At 55.9% G+C, this 21,236-nt stretch overlaps 6 protein-coding genes across 6 annotated transcripts; 3 read left to right on the top strand and 3 right to left on the bottom strand.

The window, feature by feature from the left end:
• Positions 1-107: 107 nt before the first annotated feature.
• Positions 108-2,117, top strand: BST1 (GPI inositol deacylase; the record flags this gene model as incomplete). The annotated part of the gene is made up of 3 exons (XM_028617587.1): positions 108-383; positions 424-1,564; positions 1,771-2,117. 3 exons carry the CDS (start codon positions 108-110, stop codon positions 2,115-2,117), a joined length of 1,764 nt encoding a protein of 587 aa, XP_028474050.1.
• Positions 2,118-3,878: 1,761 nt separating this feature from the next.
• On the bottom strand, positions 3,879-8,563 carry EHS24_001825 (uncharacterized protein; the record flags this gene model as incomplete). The annotated part of the gene is made up of 8 exons (XM_028617586.1): positions 3,879-3,942; positions 4,075-4,101; positions 4,139-4,306; positions 4,352-4,881; positions 4,921-5,185; positions 5,232-5,497; positions 5,547-8,339; positions 8,393-8,563. The coding sequence occupies 8 exons, from the start codon at positions 8,561-8,563 to the stop codon at positions 3,879-3,881; spliced, it is 4,284 nt and encodes a 1,427-aa protein (XP_028474049.1).
• A 590-nt stretch (positions 8,564-9,153) lies between these two features.
• Positions 9,154-11,890, top strand: FZO1 (mitofusin; the record flags this gene model as incomplete). The annotated part of the gene is made up of 3 exons (XM_028617585.1): positions 9,154-9,287; positions 9,357-9,493; positions 9,549-11,890. The coding sequence occupies 3 exons, from the start codon at positions 9,154-9,156 to the stop codon at positions 11,888-11,890; spliced, it is 2,613 nt and encodes an 870-aa protein (XP_028474048.1).
• A 189-nt stretch (positions 11,891-12,079) lies between these two features.
• On the bottom strand, positions 12,080-13,922 carry EHS24_001823 (uncharacterized protein; the record flags this gene model as incomplete). The annotated part of the gene is made up of 16 exons (XM_028617584.1): positions 12,080-12,325; positions 12,373-12,567; positions 12,617-12,648; positions 12,706-12,775; positions 12,821-12,826; positions 12,883-13,001; positions 13,049-13,111; positions 13,162-13,243; positions 13,287-13,396; positions 13,433-13,513; positions 13,551-13,557; positions 13,647-13,653; positions 13,688-13,696; positions 13,757-13,766; positions 13,816-13,830; positions 13,889-13,922. The coding sequence occupies 16 exons, from the start codon at positions 13,920-13,922 to the stop codon at positions 12,080-12,082; spliced, it is 1,086 nt and encodes a 361-aa protein (XP_028474047.1).
• A 188-nt stretch (positions 13,923-14,110) lies between these two features.
• EHS24_001822 (uncharacterized protein) lies at positions 14,111-17,096 on the bottom strand (the record flags this gene model as incomplete). Its single annotated transcript, XM_028617583.1, has 5 exons — positions 14,111-14,845; positions 14,885-15,594; positions 15,635-15,860; positions 15,900-16,749; positions 16,804-17,096. The coding sequence occupies 5 exons, from the start codon at positions 17,094-17,096 to the stop codon at positions 14,111-14,113; spliced, it is 2,814 nt and encodes a 937-aa protein (XP_028474046.1).
• Positions 17,097-17,753: 657 nt separating this feature from the next.
• EHS24_001821 (uncharacterized protein) lies at positions 17,754-21,148 on the top strand (the record flags this gene model as incomplete). Its single annotated transcript, XM_028617582.1, has 12 exons — positions 17,754-18,416; positions 18,466-19,255; positions 19,305-19,538; positions 19,584-19,717; positions 19,774-20,102; positions 20,141-20,208; positions 20,254-20,312; positions 20,349-20,438; positions 20,483-20,590; positions 20,634-20,864; positions 20,918-21,119; positions 21,144-21,148. The coding sequence occupies 12 exons, from the start codon at positions 17,754-17,756 to the stop codon at positions 21,146-21,148; spliced, it is 2,913 nt and encodes a 970-aa protein (XP_028474045.1).
• Between the last annotated feature and the right edge of the window lie 88 nt (positions 21,149-21,236).

The following is a 21,236-nucleotide window of genomic DNA, read 5'->3' as shown; positions in this document are numbered from 1 at the left end:
CGATGGACCTCCACCTCACCTCTCCGCCCGCCGCTGGCGTGCGTACCTTTGCCACCACAAACCCATTACTTCCTTGGTCCATTTTGCCAACCCTCCACATCCGCTCCATGTCGCCCAAGGCTTCAGCAAGCCGCCGCCGTCGGCCTGAGTTTGCCTTGGGGGTACCCATCGCTTGCCCAAGAACAATCTTGCTGAGCCTATCATGGCTGCTGCTGTCGCTCATCGGGCTGGTTTGCTTCAGTCTCGACCAGGCCCGGTCTGGGTCTATGGGCTGTGAGATGAGCTGGATGTCGCCCACGTACCACCGTCTAGAATGGGATCAATCTACCGAACAGCGGTATTCGGTTTATCTCTACCGTGAAGGGGGGCTTGACCCAGCCAAGGTCAGTGGAGCGCTGGGAACATAGTTGTTGACACGCTCAGCCGTCGGGACTGCCTGTCATCTTCGTGCCCGGCAATGCTGGAGACTTCAAGCAGGTGCGATCAATTGCTTCCTCGGCATCGCGCCAGTTTTTTAATGTCGACGACAGTAAATCAAGCCATGAAGAGTGGGCCAAGCCTCTGGACTTCTTTGCACGTTCGTCTCAACTGAGTGATACGCGGCTGACCTGGAAAGTGGACTTCAACGAGGACTTTTCAGCCTTCCATGCGCAAACGTTGGAGGAACAGGGTCATTTCTTGGCCTCAATCATACCCCATGTTCTTTCGGCATATCGGCACACACCTCCCAACCAGCGACCATCCAGAGTCATGCTCCTAGGCCACTCCATGGGAGGCATTGTGGCCAGGCTGGCCGCGTCATTGGTGGATAACACCACCATTGACGCGATCATAACCATGTCGACCCCCCACCAGAGTCCACCGTTACCTTTTGAGAGTACCATGGAAGACATATATTCCACGGTCAATTCGGCTTCTTATCGTGCCCCGCATCCTCTCTTGGTCTCCATCTGCGGCGGAGTGTCCGACACTCAGATTGTTTCCGACAGCTGTGCACTGTCCAAAGAACTCATTGAAGTCGACGATGGGTTTGCTGTCTTCACTACAGCCATACCTGGCGTATGGACTGGTGTTGAGCACCAAGCCACCGTGTGGTGCCATCAACTGCGATGGCGTGTGGCGAGGGCGATGCTCGACATGAGCATGGAGACAACTCGCGATGCCAAGCTCCTCGCCGCCAGGAAATGGCTCCTCGGAGGTATGCCGACTCATCCTCCGATAGATGCGTTACAAGTCGACGTGCCGGTCACTGCATCCACTATGGCAATCCTTGCCCGCATACCAACTATCACCGAAGAAACACTGGCTGCACCGCCTCTCAAAATCCTGCACTGCATACACGAACGGTGCACCGAGCCACGTTGGTCCCTCTCACGGGTCCCTTGGCCTCGCAACAACAGCGAACCGTTTCCCTTCCCGGGTGAAGGTGCGCGCCCTCAGGACTCGATACTCGCCATAGACATCATTGATCTCGTTGTCGATGGTTCCCTGCGACTGCATGCTCCGCGGGGTACGGAGGTTTCATCGGGCCTCAAGCTCGATAGCGTTGCGAGCAACCGGTGGGGTGAGTACTCTTCTTTTGGGAGGGAGGGGAGAGGCACCTTCCATCTCAAACTGACCCTCCAGTTCATCCGGATTCCACTCCACCGACTCATGTGGCCCTTCGTTTCCTGAATCGCATTATGTCTTCTGTTCTTGCATGGAGGCTAGATGTGACGACCGGCCAATGTTCTGGCAAGTGTGCTTGTGATTATAACTCTGACGTCACAGGCCACCCTCCCACTGTTCAGCACTTGTCAATCCCCGCTGATGAGGCATCAGCCTCGACCGAGTCCAAGTTCTACCCTATTGGCAATTCTTCCATCATTCTGCACTCGCATACCAGTGGGTCGCCCTTTGCAAGTCCTCAGAGAGCTGGGGACATCGACATCCATGTCTATCAGCAGCCCGGCTGCCCCGTCAAGGAGGTAGCAATAGCCGTGGACATCCCTGCCTCTTTCGCCAAAGCTATCCTTCGATTTAGGATTGCGCTTCTTGATTGGTGTTTGGGCTGGTCTTCACTCCTGATTTTCCAACTTTTGCTGGAGCACCACACGTCCGGTACGTTTGAACGATAACAACCCCTGACCCACAGTGAAACCACCGCGCTTGAACTCTGTGATGGAACGCCACTTAAGTCGAAACATTGGTGTTGCTGCCTTGCTGCTCACTGTGGCGTCCGTCATTCAGTACGTGCTTGTGCTCCTTGGGTTGCGATCTGAGAAGTTCTTGCTTGGCATTACGCACCCCGTCCTCATTCCACTGTCAATTGCCGCCGCCGCGTGGTCATATGGTGCAGTGATTGCCGTTCAGCGACTTGTATCAATGTCTGTGCATGTCATGGGAAGGTGGACAGGCCGTGCAGAAAGGTACGTACCACTCATGGCTCACGGCTGATGGCAAGACCCGCTGGTGACCTCTGGTGGCCAATCGCAGCCCGACTTGTCTCTGGCATTGTCTTGCTTGCCTTGGTGAAGCTGTCCATTCCTTCTAAAATGGCTTTTGTTATGCTCTGGGTTGTTCATTTTGTGCTTGCTGCTCGATCGAAAGGGAATGAAGTGAGTGGATGGTTCATTATCGGGCTGACATCAGTCGCCAAACCACAATCTCCTCGTGGGGTCCTTAGTCCTCATGACCTTTCTTCTCCCATTCTATCTTCCTGCTCTAGCTGTTTGGGGTCGAAAGATTTGGGCGAGACAATCGTTCTCCGACGACCATTCCATTCTGGGCCTGTTACCGGTACTCGCATTTGTAGAGGTCTGCAGCCTAGAAGTCGAATTATCGACAAACAGAAGGTCAGTACCCGTCACCCGCCAAGAATATTGACCATTTCCAGATTGTTCAAGGTCGCAGAAGTTGCCACATTGGTCCTGGGGGCAGTTGCTGCTGTAATTGCCCCTCGACATCCGTTCCTCGTCCTGCCAGCTGCAAACTTGGTCTTCATGGCATTATGCACGGTGATGTTCAGTTGGAATACGTAGCAGAGATGTAAACGAATTCCTCTAGTTTGCCATTTTCACGTGGGCTGCTGAGGCATCACAGCCCGCTTTCAGTATTGGTTGTTTTGGGTATGTCTGCGACCATTGCTGTTGCTACCTTTCTAAGCCTTCTTTTACAGCAATCGTGTCTTCGGTTGGTTTGCTGACCAGTTGGATTGTCATACCCGACACGCCTTATAATTTGCCACCCCGCCGTGAACCTGTTTTTTCACAGCCCCGTAAAATTAATGTCATCGGTCCATATATCTCCCTCTCTTGTTCTGTGAGTTGCCGCGTGAGACTGGTGCGAGTACGGTTATAAATCCATCCAATCTTTTTTGACCCACATATATGTACTGTACTGTACGTACAATATCACTTTTCACTCATATTGCCCGTTGATGTAGCGGCACTTGAGCAACGTCTGAGACAGTCACCACAGCTGACCGCAACGTTCAAAAATTATTATTGAAGTGATCCCAACGATGTCAAAGCTCTTAAAGCAAGTACAGGACGTTCTGAGATAGCCCTAATTACCACAGCTACTTTCTTAAATAACACGGGTTGGTTTGTCTACACGGCCTCCCCGAACCGCAAAGGATCCCACCCAAAGGATCGCACCCAAAACAACCTAGCTCACGAACATTGTGTGGATATGGCTGGTGCACACCTGGGAGCGACTGACAGTCCTATCATTAGGCAGTTTATGTCCTACGACTCTCCACACAAAACCACTATGTCCGTTTGCCTCATCGCCACTCATTCGTGTTACACCAGTTCTCGGGCTGCATAGCATTTTACAAATATGTATCTCAAAGCACAACTCTTCGTAAGAAAGTATCAAGAGGGAAGTATACAGCTCTACTTCCGCGCCACACCAATGGACCGCGTCTCCTTGGTCATCTTCCACTGGTCCGCCATGCGCCTGTCGTGTTAGTCTCCAGCTACATCGTGTTTCGAAACTTGCCTGACCCGAACCAGCGCAAGTACAGCCAGACCGACCGCCTTTAGGGTCCTCTTAGGATGGGTAGGTGGTGGAGTTGGGTAACCCATAGACGCAATCGCGCGAAGAGTGGCCTGTTCACTGCGCTGTCAGCCAACAGCCCACAACTGAAGCTTACTTGAGGCTCATTCCGCCTACAAGAAGCAACAGGAACTTCTTCTGTAAGGATAGAGCATTCCTGAAAGTCGCCTCGCGGGTGTACTTGGCCTTGAGGTACTCGATTTGGGCCGAGAGGCGACGGGTCTGCACTTTGAACTTGTGGCGCTGTTCATCGGTGGCGGTTCGGCTATCCAGTCAGCAATGCTGCGTGGCACGATATCGTTATCCGTACCTTTGCGACGCCTGCTCCGCAGCCTGCGTCTCCAACAGGATGCAGCGACTGTCGGCTTCTTGAGCTTGACTGATAGCTTGGTCCAAGCGGTTGCGCGTCCACCGGAGTTGATCTTCCAGTTTGCCCATGTTCGTTACCTGCACTGCTGTCCCATCGGCCTGCTCTTGACGAAGGGTAGCTAGTTCAGCCCCAAACTTGGCACATTCTTGCCTCTGTACGTTGAGGTCCTCTCCAAACTCCACGAGCTCGCGGGTGACGCGGGTGCGCTCTGCTTGCAAGTCCGAGACACGGCGTTCCGCAATCTCCAGAGCCCTTACACGCTGGCGCAGAGTGTCACGAATCTTCCCTGCCTCGTCCCGAGTTTCCGCCAGGGAGCTCTGGAGGAACTTGATGGTGTCTTCGCGTTCAGCAATGGCAGCCGACTGGTCGCGAATACGGTTGTCCTTCCTGACAGCAGCGTCATTGGACTGTTGTGCCCTGGCAAGGTCCTGTTCAAGACGCGTGACACTGGTTCGGCAGACACGCAGCTTCTGCGCTGGTCAGCTGAGGTGCATTTGATGGGCTCTTACGGCTTCCAGGCCATCCTTGTCGCTTCGAAGAGCCTGCAATTGCTCCTCGCTGTCCGTCGCCTTGTCGTCCGCCTCTCGTTGCATACGGACCATCTCCAAGCTGAGTGACTCCAGCTCCTCGTCGCACTTGATCTGCAGATCGCTCAACATGACGCGGAGTCGGCGGTTGTCGTCATGAAGGCGCTCCTTCTCGGCTGACATGTCGGACTTGAGCTCATCCATCTGGGCGCGCACTGCCTCGAGAGAGCGCTCCAACTGGTCGTTGCTTGTTTTGAGTCAATACAGCAATGTGAGATAATAACTCAACTTACGTTGTACGACCAATATTGAGAGACGCCAGAGATTGTTTGTTGTCACGCGCCATTGCGCGAAGTTGCTCTTCAAGCTGAGCAATACGATCCTTTGCAATGGCCAGCTTCTCGGCGAGGTTCAACGCCCCAAGACCAGCGTCCTCCAGTCGGCCAAAGTTGCGGTCCAGCTGCGTGTTGGCGATATCGAGCTCCTGCTGCAGATGTTCCAACTGAGCGCGAAGGATAGACTCGTTAGAATCTCCAATTGTCGTTTGCAGCCATGAGATCTAGGTCATTAGCGTTACAGTTTGTTACAGTTTGCTCTGTACAACTCACGTCTCTCATGGGGCCAGGCGTAGCAGGCATCCGCAGTGAAGCCAGAGCCTTGTTCACGATGGGTGTCGAGGTCATCATCGAGTTGGCCCAGCGGGTGGGACTCGCCACTTCCTTGCCCTTGAGACGCTCCTGCAGCGATAACTTTTCGATCTCCAGGGTCTTGATGCGTGCATCGCGGGCCTCGATGGCCGATTTGCGAGCTGGTGACTCGTTGACCTCGTGCTTCAGGCGTCCAATCTCGCGGTAAGCTTCGTCTAGACGATCCTCGAGGGCCATAACGAGGCTGCTGTCACCGGGGTCACGCAGGTCGTCCGCGGGAAGCTCCTTTTGAATCTGGGCCACCTCTAAATGATTTTGCAAGGACGCAACCTCCTCTTCCTTGGCCGAAACGAGCGCGTTTGCGTGCTCCAGCTCGCGACGGAGATCATCCAGATGCTGTTGAGCCGTTTCAACATCCTTGGCCTGTTGCTCAACAGTGTCTCGGAGCGCCTCGGCAGAATTGCGCTGGCTGTCGACCTCGCGCTCCGTAGCAGCGAGGGAATGCTCCAAGCCATGGACACGGGTCTGGAGCGACTGGATCTCGTCCTCGAGAGTGGCTTCCGTAGCCGTACCGTGTTTAAGGAAGGCAAGCTGCTCAGTAGCGTCTGCCGCCTTTTTCTCGGCAGTCTCTACTTGCAATCGCAACTCGGCAAGTTGGGTCTCGCTGTCAAGCAATTGGTGGTGCTGAGCGCTCTCCTTGATCTCGAGTTCGTGATACCGCGTTTCAGCAAGTTGGAGTGCTTTCTCCGCCGCCTGGAATTGCGAGTGCGTCGAGGAGGCCTGCTCGACCGCCACTGAAGCCTTCTCGGATGCCGCAGAAGCCTGCTCGTTTGCGGCTGAAGCCTGTTCGGAAGCTGCCCGAGCAGCCTCTTGCGCGTAGTTGAGATCCGCACGCAGCAAGTGGATCTCTTCGCGGAGTTGAACCTGCGTCTCGTCGTGGAGAGTCGAGGTTAGGGAGTCGTGTTTTTCGCGGAGGCGATTTGCTTCAGTTCTGGCGGTGGCCAATTCTCCCTCAAGCACGCCAACTTGCTCTTCGAAATCGGTGCAGATTTCCGCAAAACGCTGGGCGTGGTCTTCAGTTTTTTTGGCAAACTGGGCCTGTAAAGCAGCATGGGCCGTCTCAGACTCTTCAAGTTGGGCACGGAGAAGAGTAACCTCCCCTGATCCTGTTGCCTCGGTCCGAAGCTTAGCCATGATATCGTCCTTCTCCTTCAACTGCTTTTCGAGAGCGTGGAGGTCGGATGTAGACGAGGTGTCGAGGACTACACTGCCATGCTTGCCACGGCGGGTCGAGTTTCCGTCGATGACTCTGCCGTCCTCATCCAGTTCGATCCCAGCGACTGCCATAATCTCCATCAACCGCTCGCACTCGTCGCGCCAGTCCTCGGCCTCTCTGGCGAGCTCGGCGTTGGTGTCCAAGAGCTGTTTGTTCATCATGTTGAGATGCTTGTGGATCTTGATGGCGTCGGGGCGATTGTCCAGGTTGAGAGCCAGTCCAGGCGACGTGGCCGAGGCACCCATGAGAATGTTGGGAACTGACGTGTTGCCGCGCTGGTGGTTGTGCGCGCGTGAACCTCGACGGTCCATGGTGAGATCCTGAGAAGAAGCAATGGAGACAAACGACTCGTTTGCTACCGACTGCAAGGTGTCATCTGCCACAAGGGAGCGGGCAAAGGTGATACCAAGACCACTCTCTTCTGCGATTGACTCGGTTTCTGGCGCCAATGAAACTCGCCGCGCTGGGAACGGCGTGCTGCGCTTCTTGGTGCGCGAAGGGAGTGACGATGAGGCGAGCACTGAGAGGACGTGACTTTTACGCCTTTCGGCGTCGTCTAAAGGAGCACGAGGGGTACTGGGGTCGGCAGCAGAAGGCGAGTAGTCCGGGGATGGAGTGTAAGGGGCACGGTTGCGGAATACCGGGGTAACATCCCGTAGCGCGTTGCCGTGCACATTAGGGAACGGTGTGGCCGCAGCTCTTGCCGCCGTAGACGGCATGTCCATGTACCTCATCGCTGCCGGCGTGGCCTGATTGGAAGTTGTGTTTGACTTCGCAGGCGAAACCGCATCCATACCCTCGGTAATGTCTTCCAAGGATGCACGACTCGCCATCGTTGTGTTGAACTCGTAGTTGCCACCGTCAGCGTCGACCGCCGTGGGTTTGGGTGGGGCCTCGACAAAGCGGTCTGGGCCCTCTGGAGTCGTTGCCTCATTATCCGTGCCCGAAAATTCGCTGCGGCTCAGACTGGGTATACGGCTGCCTGTTCCCTCTGTGAGGAGCGGACTCTTGATGGCGGCTGGAGGCGATGCCGACTTGGTACGGGCGTCGAAATGACGAGGGACAGGAGTCGCAGCAAGGGACTGATCAGACAAGAACGAGGGTTGCGGGAGTGACGGATCGGCAAGTTCGGTGTTATCCTGTTGGAGCTCGGAAGCGGCTGAGGGGGCCGGAAGGCGAAACGACGCAGATGTGTTGTCCCAGTCCTCGGTATGGGGAGGAGCGACATCCGAGTCGCGAATCAGGCTCCGAGAGGCCGAAAGGTCCTCCAAGAACGGAACGCTAGAGTTGAACTGCTCCGAATAGGGAGTTGAGGTAAATCCGGCATGGGTGCCAGACAATACTGACTGATCGAGAAGAGTATCACCCGCGGGGAGGGGTGAAGCCAGCTGCGGGGGGGTACGAGAGCGAGGGACAATGGTGGATTCGGTCGGTGGTGGCGAAAGGGAGGAGCGAGGGATGTATGGTGTACCCATATCCTGTATGCGCACACGTTAGCATTCAACAGTGTAAACGTATCGAGGGCACTCACGTTTACATCCTTGATGGACATCGACACGTCGTAACTGTTGTCAAAGTGGTCCGACTGGTCGCTCTCAAAATCAATGTCGTGCTGGAAGCTGGGGAGCGACGGTAGTTCCATGTCTTCGTACTGTTGTACCCTTCTCAACACCCGTGATGGGGTGTCCAGGAGGGCCGCCATGGTGGAGGATGAGGTTGGGGTATGGTTTGAAGGTAGGTGTGGAGTGTGTGAGAGAGTGTTAGCGACGGATAGACCCCGCGCGCGCTCGGGTTGTGTTGTTGACATGGGAATCATTGAAAGCAGTCACGTCTGTGGGTTGCGATTAGACTCCGTCCTTGTGCCACGTGGGGGTGTTGCATTGCATGCATTGTCACGTGACTATTGCCCGCCACAATGCAAAAAGGCGCGCGCCCTTTTCGCCGAATTGGTGCCGCTTGCCGACCGTGGGGTGAGAGAGAGTGAGCAGAGAACAGAGACGACTCCCACACGGCCCCACCCCTTGCGAGCACACCCGAGCGTCCGAGCGGCGGCGACGACGACGACGACAACCACCCACAACCCTCGCAAAGCCCTTACCTGACAACACCCCACACTCTCTCAGTCTCCCTCTTCCTCATCACCATCCTCTTCACCACCATCACCATCCCCCTTCCCACAGTCAACGTCGTCTAGCCGTCACCTCTGCGCCACCACCGGCAACGCGCACACCCCACTCGGCACTGTTTCTGCGCACATATTAGGCGTCGCCACTGGCGGTTCATTGTTTCGCCATGCAGCCCAACCCCACCCCTCCCGGGTCTCCTCGCTATGAGAAGGAGACCCATATCGGCCTCCAGCCCGCCTCGATCCAGGCGCGCATCGCAGGTACTGCTGCGGTTCGTGATTACGAGGACAAACAGACGACGTTAGTTTTATTTTGTGCGCGGGGGACGTGCAATGGCGTTGATCTATTTCACTGACATCTTTGCTAAAGCCTTTCGTCTGCCATCGACGCAACAAAATATCTGGTTGCCGACTTGAAGAACTTCAACCATGGTGAATGGAAGATTCGCTACCCCCACTTCAGCCAAAACGCTCCCAACACGATCGCATCGGACGACGAGGCCAAGTGTAAGTCGGAACTCGCCGTACGACGACAATGAGAATTGCCCCTGACTGTGCACAGCTCGTCGTCCGCCCAACCGCAGGACCCTCACGTTTGCCGACGAGCCCCTTTCGTACACCGAGGTTGTTCTCCAGGAGACCGCCAGCACAAGCAACCAGGTGAAGCGCTCGGTTACATTGGCCCCCATGACAGCGGAGCCCAACTCCATGTCGGAGGATGTCGCAGGGGAAACGGCCAGTGTCAAGGAGGATTTCTCAATCCTTCACCTCGACCTCAACCTTGGTGCCACTCGTCACGCCAAGGCTCTTATTTCTCAGCTGGAGCGGTCTTCCATCTCGGCTCTGATTGACACCCGTCTGACCGCTTCCCTTTCGCACCTCAGCCTGCTCCACGCTCGTATCCATGATGCCCATTCCCGCGTTCTGGTAACCGGTGATCTCAACGCGGGCAAGTCGACCTTCGTGAACGCCCTGCTTCGTGGCTCTGAGGTAATGCCCACCGACCAGCAGCCATTGACCACGCGTTTCGTCGAAGTCGTCAGTGCGGTTGAGAACGACGACAAGGAGGAGATTCACATTCTCAACTTGGACTCCAAGTATGATGCCCTCGACCCGTCGACCTTCACAGTGGCTCCCATTGAGGAGCTTGAGAAGCTTGCCACTGATATGGACAACGACCCTTCAGCCCCTCCTCTGCGCGTCTTCCTTCGCGAGACCAAGAACGTTACCAACCCCTCGATTTTGCACAATGGTGTGGTCGATATCTCTCTCATCGACGCGCCGGGTCTGAACCGTGACTCGATCAAGACCACCGCCAACTTTGCGCGCCAGGAGGAGATTGACGTCGTCGTCTTTGTTGTTTCAGCGGCCAACCACTTCACCCTTTCGGCCAAGGAGTTCATTATCCAGGCTGGCCACGAGAAGGCGCACCTCTTTATTGTCGTCAACCGCTTCGACCAGATCCGTGACAAGGAGCGCTGTCGCCGCGCAGTCATGGAGCAGATCAAGGAGCTTAGCCCCGAGACCTATGAGGACGCCAAGGATCTTGTTCACTTTGTCGACTCGGCCAAGGTCGCCTTTGGCTTCGATGACAGCTCGGATGATGCCGAGGATGTCGACGCCGCCTTTTCTCATCTCGAACAGTCTCTCCGCTCGTTCGTTTTAGTCAACCGCGCAAAGTCCAAGCTGGGCCCCGCTCAGAATTACATTACGCACCTCCTCGCTGATGTCGAGCTCCTTGCTTCCGCCAACACCATCGTGGCTACCCAAGAGCGTGACGGCGCTCTGGCCGAGGTCGATCGTGTCAAGCCCGAACTTGACCGCATGAAGCGCGGCAAGGACACTTTTGAGGATGGCCTCGTTGGTGAAGAGGAGGTCGTCACCTCCAAGGCCATTGTTGCCTCCCAGAGCTCCCTCCGTCACGCTCTCGACAGCGTCGGCCGTGGTGAACTCGCCAAGGGTCTCGACATGCCCGTTTACCCAGGACTTCTTGGTGCCTGGGACTACGCCGGCGAGGTACGCCGTGCCCTCCTCGCGTCGCTGGACATTGCTGTACGCCAATGCGAAGACGACGCTCGTGTCGCCACTACAGAGGCTGTCAAAGTCATCACAACACTTGGCGAGAAGCACCTCCCGGTCGATGTTGAGCGTTCGAAGCGCGTGTTCAACTCCGCCGCTATGTTCTTCAACCACGCTGCCAAGAAGGGCCGTCGCACATCCGGTCTGCAGTACGTCGGTCTCGGTTTGGCTGGCAACTCAGCCCTCTCGCACGTCGCGGTCTCGGACATCTTCGACCTGCAACACCTTCTGTTCTTGACCGACTCGGTGCCCTCTGAGGCTGGAAAGCAGTCTGCCTTCCGCGACCTCATTCCCGCCTCAATGGCAGGTGAGGTGGGTGGCCTTGGTGCTGCTTCATTGGCTGTCGGTGCCTTCTCTATGGCTGGCAGCCAGACCATGGCTCTTCGCACAATCTTTGAGAGCGCCATGCACCTCTCAGACCTTGCCTCCAACCCCGTTGTGCGCAAGTGGGCTGGTCCTGCTCTTGGTGTCATGGCCATTGGTGCTATTGCGTACGTCATCTACGAGCTTCCCCGCACTATCCCCCGCAACGTTGGCCGCCACCTTCGCTCCGAGCTGCTTACTTCGTCGGGTGCCATCGACGACGCCGACGAGACGCCGTTCTTCGAGGCCGAGGCGCAGCGCATCGGTCGCGAGGTACGCAAGGTTATGCGGCTGGCTGCCTGGGACCTGCGTGAGCGCTTCCGCACTGCTCTTGAGGCGCGTGGCGAGATTGTCCGCCAGAGCGAGGAGACTGCTCGCGAAGCCACCCACGCCCTGGAGTGGTTCACAGAGGTTGAGCAGCGCGTCGAGGTTATCCGCAGCCAGGTTGGGCTGAAGCTGTGAGAGTGACTGGATGCCCCCCTCCCCCCCTAAAGCCAGAGGATTGTTGTCACTATTTTTGCATGTAGATTATTGTTTTCAATTTCCCGTGATGAATCCCTCGTACCAGCGTGACATCTCGAACCCCTTGCCTTACACAATGCAAACTGTCTAACCAACAAATAGAACCACCAGACGGAGAGGGCTGGGACTTTACTTGGTGAAGATGCTGACGACATCTTCGTCGTGAACCGCATGTGTCAAACCAACCTTCTGAGGCTGCGGGTTGAACTTGCTCGACTTGCCCCACACCAGCGCGTACTTGAAATGAGACGCCAGGCTGCGGTGAATGCCGTGACAGACAGTCTCGATGGTGGCACCAGCCCTCAAACAAATGGGGTCGGAAAGGTCGGGCTGTACTCCGCGCTTCTTCGTGTACACCTTGACAAGCCCAAGTTCCTGCGGGGCTTAGTGATGCTCACTCGAAATATTGTGGCGTTACGCACCTTCCAAATGCTGTCAAGAAGCCAGTCAAGACCCAGGTCGGCTTCGCAACTGATCATGACAGTCCTGCCATCCCCTGCCCGAGCCATCCGGTCCACAGTCTCCATCGACACGGCGTCGATCTTGTTGATGACGGTGAGCGCTGGAAGATACTTTCGTGTGCCGAGGAGGACGTCGATAAACTCGTCAATGGTGACCTGTAAAAAAAAACGTCAGCACTGCATCGTTCCCTTCTGCATTGCGCACATCCTCGCGAATCATCACGTCACAGTTGTGGACTGAGTGGGGGCGTCAGCACTCGCACGTTGTTCGACGACTATCGGGCAGTAGCGTACTTCGGTAAGTCTGGAGAACGGAACGAATGGTGCGCTCGTCGGTCTTAGTGAGCTTTACAGTGCAGTTGATCTTCCGGGGTCAGACAGCAGTGCGCGTGAAGGTTGTGTTACTGACCGTGATCTTTCCAGCGTCAGCACAAGGGATATTCAAAAAAAAAAAAGTTCGACTAAACTCACTCCACCGGCCGTCTTGTTCTTGAAGACAACGTCGGGGGCTGCAGTGTTCAACCGGATACCGACAGCTTCCAGTTCAAGCTCAAGCATCGCCTTCTGCTCATCTGACTTGGTTGCGTCGACTGTTATACGTAAGCTGTATGCAACAAACTATGCAAACCAAACTTACTCATGATCAGGATGAGGTCGGCAGTCTTGGCCACGGCAACCACCTGACGACCACGGCCACGACCTGAGCCGTCAGACAAGTTCAATGGACATCAGTTGTCACAGGAGACTGACCCTTGGCGGCATCTTGCACAATACCAGGCAGGTCCAGGAGCTGGATACGCGCGCCTTCATATTCGAGCACACCGGGAATCGCCTAGGCATCGTCAACTAACAGCGCAGAGTTCAATTGCACCTACAGTGAGAGTGGTGAACTCGTATGCGCCGACAACCGACTCAGTTTTGGTTGCCTTGGAGAGAAGAGTCGACTTTCCAACCGAGGGAAACCCAATTAAACAGACGCGGGCGTCTAGCAGTTAGCGTAACCAGGAATAAGAACCCGTACCTCCAGATTTCATGACGTCGAAGCCTTCGCCCTTCGCCGCCTTCTTCTCGGGCTCGAGGAGCTGAGCGCGATACTTGGCCACTGAAATGTAAGCAAGGCTACTTCTTCTGGTACTCACGCTTAGCCTAATAGCAAGTCCATGTGTCAGCAGGACGATCATGAGCAGTCATGAACAGTGGTATGTCTCAGTACCTTGAGAAGTCCGAGATGATACTCCGTCGCTGCCCGTCAGTAGCCATCCCCACACGGACATACTCACCCTTGCTGTTAGGATAAAAGAAATAGTGTCAGTAAGAGGTATCGCAACGGAAAGGGCTATCTAACTTCTTCTGCGCTGCAAGAGTCAGCTTGAGCTCGACGGGATGTAGTTGCCGTCCACTCACTCCTGGCCATCTCCTCTGTTGATCAAAGCGTCAGCTGGTAGGCTCCGGTCATAAGCCCATTTCGCCAACGTACTCTCAATATCTTCTATCTTCTGTAGGATACCCATTCTGAATGTTGTTTGCCGATGTCACTGCGCCCAAGGCAACTGATTATGGAGACAACATTGTCCTCGTTCATGTTACGTGCAATGCTCAGACGTTACAGGGTGGTATCAGACGGGAATTTATGCCATGTCATTTCAACCTCCACCTTTCCTAATGCCTCCTAAATCTCGCACCACTCCAGACTTCCCTATCACGCGCTGGCCCGCTTCACCAGGTCGTCCAAAGTGACAGCACGGAACTCGCCGACGTCTCTCTGCGCAAACACCGCATCGTCCCCAAAGTACACGGTGACGCCGCCCTTCCCCTCGATCGTTTTGCCAACGCGGAACAGAGGTTTGCCCGTGACCGAGTGAGACTTGCCAAGAGGCAGCATGAGGAGATCGTTGGAAGCAATGGCTTGCTCGGCAAGGAAACGGAAGGTGATGTCTCCTTGGTGGGCATCCATGGCAACGCGAGGAGCAAATTTGCTCGCCTTGGCTGTGCCGTTTGTCGATTTGGAGCTGCTGGGCAGCGGCTGGAAGTTGGGCTTCCGTAACTTTGTTGGGGCCTCGGGGCCCAAAGCCAGTGCCTCGTCCATTAGCTTCAGGCCAGCGTCAAAGCCATGAGCAATGGAGCGATTGGTCAACACTTCGGTAGGGAAGACTCCCTTCCACATCTCGAACCACTGGGCCACCTCGTCGCCGCTGTAACCTGGATGGACCAACCACAAATAGAGGACATTGAGCCACTTGGGGAAGAACTCGAGCTCGAAAAGTCGAGCATAGGTTGAGGGCCGGATGAGGGGATGCCACGGGAGAACCCAGTCGACCAAGGGCTTCATGTCTTGATTCCTAGGGTTGATTGTGAAATCATCGCGCATTGTCGAACCCAGCTTGCCAATGACATGTTCACTGATAAGCTTGTCCCACTCCGAAGAAGAGTAAATCTGATAATAGTCAGTGGCCGATGGCAAAGGTGCACCTACATCCTTCTTCCACCGGAGGAGTTCCTTGAGGACGCCATCGGTGATGTTCCACTTGCGCAGGACGGATCGGATGCGGCGCTTGCCTTCATCCATAACGCTGTCAATACGCTCCCCAAGAAGTGGCAGCCACGGGAAAATGATTGACGCCAGGGAGATGGCATCGCCATTGGGACCAGGACGGCCAGTCCATTGTTGAACAGCATCCATCACCTTCGGCAGGATGAGCTGGTCGATGACGTTGTCACGGATGAACGAGGGAAGAATCGGCTCCCAGGATTCCACGAGGTGCACCGCTGCCGATGGGTCCCAAGCATCCCACTCGTTGTTGAGAGTGGAGCGCACCTTTGGAAGCCATCGGTGCCAGAGGAGTGCCTCCCATGCCGTCATGGTACGCTCCTTGGACTGGTCCATCGTATCTTCGTCGGCAAGGTTGAAGGCCTTCTTCCAGGGCTTGAGCGCAGACAGCAGTGCGTCGGACGAAATGTCGAATGGCTGCCACGTCGCAAACGCCTTCTTGTACACCGAGTCGATAGAGCTGACCACCACTTCGTCGAGCGCAAGGGTCTTGTACTCTGACTTGAGGCCGACAATCATGTTGTCGAACGCCTCCTCCAATCCTTTCAATGATGGACTCTCTTTCCTTGACTCCTCGGTCGTAAGAGCGGAGATCTCTGCCGCCTTGGCTTGAACGTTGGCAAGGCGGTCAATGGCTGAAACAGTCAGCTCCTTTATAGGTGAAGTGTAACGTACCTTCGGCCGTTGATTCAACCTTTTGGCGTGCGCGCTCGTCTTCTCTGGTGCTCCATCGCCTTCGCTCGTTAACAGACTTGCCCTCGCGTATCAAATTTGCGACCTCGCCCTTTGACCCATCGAGGATAAGGCGAAGGTTGTGACGCAGTTCGGGAAGCTGAGAGGCCTCAGAAGTTGGACCCCAGGGGGAAAGTGATAACTCTGACAGCGACTCGACCTCCTTGATCTGTTTCCTGGTCAGCAATTGCAATTCGAAGTTACGCACCTCTCCACCACGGGCATCCAACACCAGGCCTACACCCGACCTGGTCGTGTCCTCCTCGGCCAGAAGTTGCTCATACGTCTTGTGCTCGACCTTGACCTTGATGCGTTTCTGCTTCTTCCATCCGTCCCGTGAAACAGACGGCCCGTCTAACTTGGCGGGTTTCTTCTTGCCGCCTTTTGGTTTCTCCTCCTCCTCAACCAATTCGCCACGCCGTCTTGCTTCACGCTTGCTGTCCTCGGTACGAATACCAGATTTGATGCCCTCACCGCGGGCCACGCGTCCGACAGCCACGGGTACAGCACGACCATCTTCATTGATACCGAGACCTTTGCCCGGAGCCCAACCTTGTTGAGCGAGCATCCTGGCGCCAAAGTTGTTGGAGATGCTGCTGAAGTGGACCTTCTCAGCCTTGGTGAGTTCATGAGTCTTCCCGGCAGGGCGAGGAGTCGGTGTCGATGAGCGGCTAGGTTGAAAGCTGGAAGATTCTCCGCCTTCAAAGAGCCGCATTGCGGCGACTGACCTGCCAAAGGCTGACGGTGGCTCTGCCGCAGCTGGAGCTGGAGAAGCGGACCCAGAGGCCGCCGGCTTGGCAGTGGCAAACATGGACTTGACTGACCCAAGACCCACGCGTGGACGAGCGTCTTCGTCATCGTAGTCACCGGCGTCACGGACTCGGGGTGAAGGGGCTCGAGTCGATCCGTTGTCAGAGTCCTCGCTTTGATCGCCCGAGTTTGAGTCTTCAGAGTCGGCTTCTGGCTGTTCGACCGCCTCAATGTCGGTGGTATGAGGCTTGTCTGAATCCTCTTGAGCCATGTCGGCCTGTTCAGATTTGGGGACAAACATTGGTGCTCTGTCGCAGGTGTCAGTATTGGGAGCTTTGCCGTCTCTGTTGATGTCGACTTACTTTGTGAAGTCGGTCCGCGCACCATCGCCGCCCTTGGTCCTGCCTCCTCTAGCACCTAGGCCCCCGCGAGAACGATGCCGGGGTGCATTTTCGTCCTCTCCAAAGACGCCCTCCCACGCAGCTGCTTTGCCTGTGCCGCCGGTCCGTGGGCGCTTCCTCTTGTGCTCGAACAAACGGCGCTCGGCGCGCGAGTCCTCGTCGTCTTGAGAGTTGAAGCTGTCGTCCGAGCCGGCGCCTGCTGACCCGTCTGAATCAGACCCGTCGTCGAGGATACCGTTTTTGCGCCTGGCCATGGCGAGTGCGAGTGCGAGTGGTGATGCGGATGAGATGTGCAAGGTGCGTGAGCGCCGCGACGACTTGGGAGATCGCATTGGGTGCATTGGGTGGCGACTGCCGACTGCGGGCGCCTACGGTGTGGGCTCTCTGGAAGCTGGAAGCTGGAAGATGGAAGCTCGGTGCGTGCCGTTGGCGAGCCTACTTTAATCACGTGATCCATCATTAGGCGGGAATTGCTGGAAACGCGTACATGGCGCATGGCACTCACCCGATCACCCGGCGCGCCGGCCGCTCTCTGTCGCTGTACCGCTGTGCTCCCGCGCGTTGTTATGGCTCTGGGTCCCAGCCACAACGGGGGCTATAGTCATATGCTTTGTTGCCCATTGGGACATTCTCTTCAACCTCTCGATCTCTCTCAAACCCCTTTCGACAGTCACAACAAACAACCACCCGCTCAGTTGGCCCCCGGCCCACCAAAAGCGGCATGCGGTAGCCGCCGTGCATCGATATCACTCCTTTCCCTTTGCTGGAAGCAATGCTTGTTGTTGGCTTGTCGCTCGCTCCATCGCATACGCCCGAATTCGCTGCGTCGTCGTCCTCGGGCCTCACCTCGCCCCCACCGTGTTACCCTTTAGCCCTCCCCTCCCCTCCCACCGTATTCGCCGCCGCTCACAATGATTCCTAGGGCTCGTACGCATGCACGACCCTTTCTGGACTCGCCACTCACAGTCAAGACTGCGTCTCCGTTGAAACACCGACATGCAGTCACCCCCGTCCGCCATCCTCCAAAGCGTCGGCGGCTCGCAGCGGGCGTGTCGTCACTTGCGTTTGGCAGCAACAGACTTGCTCGCTCCTCCGACACAGACAATTCAGACCAAGAGGGATATCTTCCCAAGAGCCAGCTCATGTACGCTTCCAGCCCAAGAGCCCTTCCTCGTACACGCAAGGCCCTCGCCAAGCTCCGGGGCAAGAGCGGCTCCCGCGCAGGAGCCGACTCGGAAATGAGTCCCAGGAAACGGAAGCGCTCGGATCGTGGTTCCAACTCGCCAGTAGAGTCAGACAGCTGGGTGGAGACGGAAGACGAGACACCGGATTTCATTGCCGAGGGTGAGTTTGTTGTAGCAGCAAGTGGGGAGGCTAACCTGGTAGATGACCAACACTTCCTCAACGTTGCTACAGCCCATGCTTTGCAGCGCCTGCGAAAGGGCGAGCTCATTCGTCTATGGAAAGTCTCCGGCATGTGGTCATCTGGGGAGGATGACGGTATGAATGCAAGCGAGGAAGACGGCGACCACGGCCTAGGCAAGGCCGAACTGGTCTCTGGAATTATCGGTGCCGTAAGTGTTCTTCTCCGCCACACGGGACTGTTCGCTCATAGCATTTCAGCGCAAACAGTTTTCGGCCGCTGGTTCCTCTTCCAGGCCCAAGTCATCCTCTCTTGATCGCGCATTCTCTCCCAAAGGTCGGCACAGTCGGACCAGCTCATTGACGTCGCCTCCGTCTTCGTCTGACGAAAGCACACATTCCAGGCCGATGGACCTGGACGCAACTCCAAAGGCGCCCCGTCGTCGAACACGCTCGACTACGACACATAGCAGGCTAGCAGAACCGATTGCACTTCGTCCCGCCAACCGCAAAGAACGTCTAAAGGCCAAGGCCCGCCCCGGAAAACCTCGCGTGAAAGGCCTGGCCCAAGGTCGGAAAGCACGCTTCGGTGCCAACGTAAAGAGCCCAGAGCACCACACAGCTCGTCTCACCCGTCGCTCCTCCACACTTTCATCAGTTTACGCTACGACGACAGACGGCTCTGGTGGCGACGAACCATCGACGCCTTTCAAAACTCGCTCTCGGCACCTATTAGAGTCCGCCAATGTTCGAGCGACGCCCTTACTTCATCGACTTCGCCCTCGCACGAGAGGCAACATGGCTTCCAATGCATCCACTGAGGTGGACGCAGATGCCGAAGATAACGATGGGGATGAGGACTCTGGTCCAGCATCGACGTCATCTAGCTCCCGCCCACGCAGGGCCACTGAGTCTGGAATGGGTCGTGACAAGCACGAGAGGCTTGCCAAGCGTGAGGCTCTGAAAGCCATTCGTCATGGCGATGAGCAGTCTGTATCGAGTGACCGTGATTCCAACGAGGAGGGCACGGCAGCAGACGGCCCTGATGAGCGTACGTCCCACGACCTTACGCTTCGAACTTTAGCTAATGTGGTCTTCAGTCCAGGTGCTGAGCCCTATCAAGTCGAGTAGATCGGGACGGTCACGCAAGGCTTCGGGCTCGTCCCAGCGAGTCAGTGAGCCTATCGATATTGAGGATGATGAAACGCAGTCGCCGGCGGCCAGTGTGCGGACTACGCGATCCGGTAAAGTGTTCAGCAACATGGAATTGCGTGACGGCTCCCCCGCGGAAGATGAATCCATGGATATGGATGAAGGAGAGGAATGGAGAAACGGTACGTCTGACACAAAACAAGAATAGGTTAGGTTGACTCTCCTAGACGTGGATCTGGCGACCACCACACTGTCGTCTTTAACTCGCCTGCGCAGAGACCAACTAGTCCACATGTGTGAGACTCGCAGCCTTGAAGTTGGTGGCACGAAGTCTCAGCTAGCTCGCGCGTTGTTTGAATGGGTACGTGATGACGCTGCCACTCCGACTGCTATGCTAAAGTTGACGCGTTGTTTCAGCAAAACGAACAACAACGAGACGACGAGCTTGAGCGAACTTCAAGCATCAGTTCTCAGAATACGGCGCGCCCTGGCACCCCAGAGTCACCAAAGATTGTACCAGCAGTGGCTACCAACACACATCGGGATGGCCAAGCGACGCCTGTGCTTCTCCGCGAACATATTCATGCCACCGACCCGGCGACACCGCCTCGCTCCGATGAAGACTCTGCTCGCTCCACCGAGAATGACCTCAACTTGGACCTGCAAGAATTAGGCTTGGAAGACTTCACCATCAAGCCCGAACACCTGCTCAAGCTCGAGAAAATTGGTAGCGGAGGATTCAAAGAGTGTGTATGTTGGCAAACCAACCACTGACGGCATCCAGTGTCTTTGTTGGTAAACTCAGAGGCCGCAAGGTCGCAATCTCAGAGTTTAGGGGACACCTCAGTGAAAGTGAGTTCACAAAACGCTAAACAGAATGACTGATCACGTTTTCAGTGGACATTCGAGAGCTCAAGCTCCTGGCAGAGTTCAGCCATCCCAACATCGTCCGCTTCGTGAGTTTTAGCTGTCGTGGCAATCGCTAATACCAGCGCGGCATTTGTATCCCTGAAGACTCTTCCCAAGTGCCCTGCATGCTCATTAGTGAGCTGTGCGAGAATGGCGACCTCTTCGACTACATAGTGCGTTATAAAAGGAGCCTCGTGTCGGAAAGCTGACTGCTCAGCGCAATGTCCCTCCTCCGCCCCTCAAGCGGGTCCTGCGTCTCATGCTGGACATTGCCCGTGGCCTCGAGTACCTACATCTCCGCAAACCTGCGATTATCCACAGAGACGTGAGTGACACAAGCTTACACATGATATTCTGACTTGTTTCAGTGCAAGTCTACAAACATTCTCATCACGCGGCAGGGCACTGCCAAAGTTGGCGATTTTGGACTTGCGCGAGTCAAACACAGCACACGCTCGATGATCCGCAGCTTGGTCGGCACAGTCAACTGGCAGGCACCAGAGCTCTGGCATGCGAGTCCACGCTACGACTACAAGGTCGATGTGTTCTCGGCCGCATTGGTCTTTTGGGAGATGCTGTCCGGTTGGGCAGGCGAAAAGGTAAGTAAAGTGGTCTTTGGCCCCAACCCCGTTCCTGACTGACACTTGCTCAGAAGTACCCATGGGAGGGCCACAATGAACACTACATCTATGATGCGGTGGGCCAGAAACAGAAGCGCCCATCGCTGGCCGGGTTGCGCAAACACTGGGGCCCTGAGCCAGTCAACCTGATTGAACGCATGTGGCTTCAAGATCCGGGGGAGCGTCCAACCATGTCCGACGTGGTTGCTGACCTGGAGGCTCTCATTATCGAGTGTTAGTGCAAACTCATTTTCACAGCATGATTTAGCAATACATTGCTTGTAGCTACACAATGTAATCCTAGCGTCAACGTGCCAGTGTACCAGTGTGTAGTTGTGATACGTGTTGGTT

This window comes from Apiotrichum porosum (genome assembly GCF_003942205.1).
Source record: "Apiotrichum porosum strain DSM 27194 chromosome Unknown scaffold_11, whole genome shotgun sequence".
NCBI classification, from domain to species: domain Eukaryota; kingdom Fungi; phylum Basidiomycota; class Tremellomycetes; order Trichosporonales; family Trichosporonaceae; genus Apiotrichum; species Apiotrichum porosum.
This window is presented reverse-complemented; position numbering and strand designations above follow the sequence as displayed.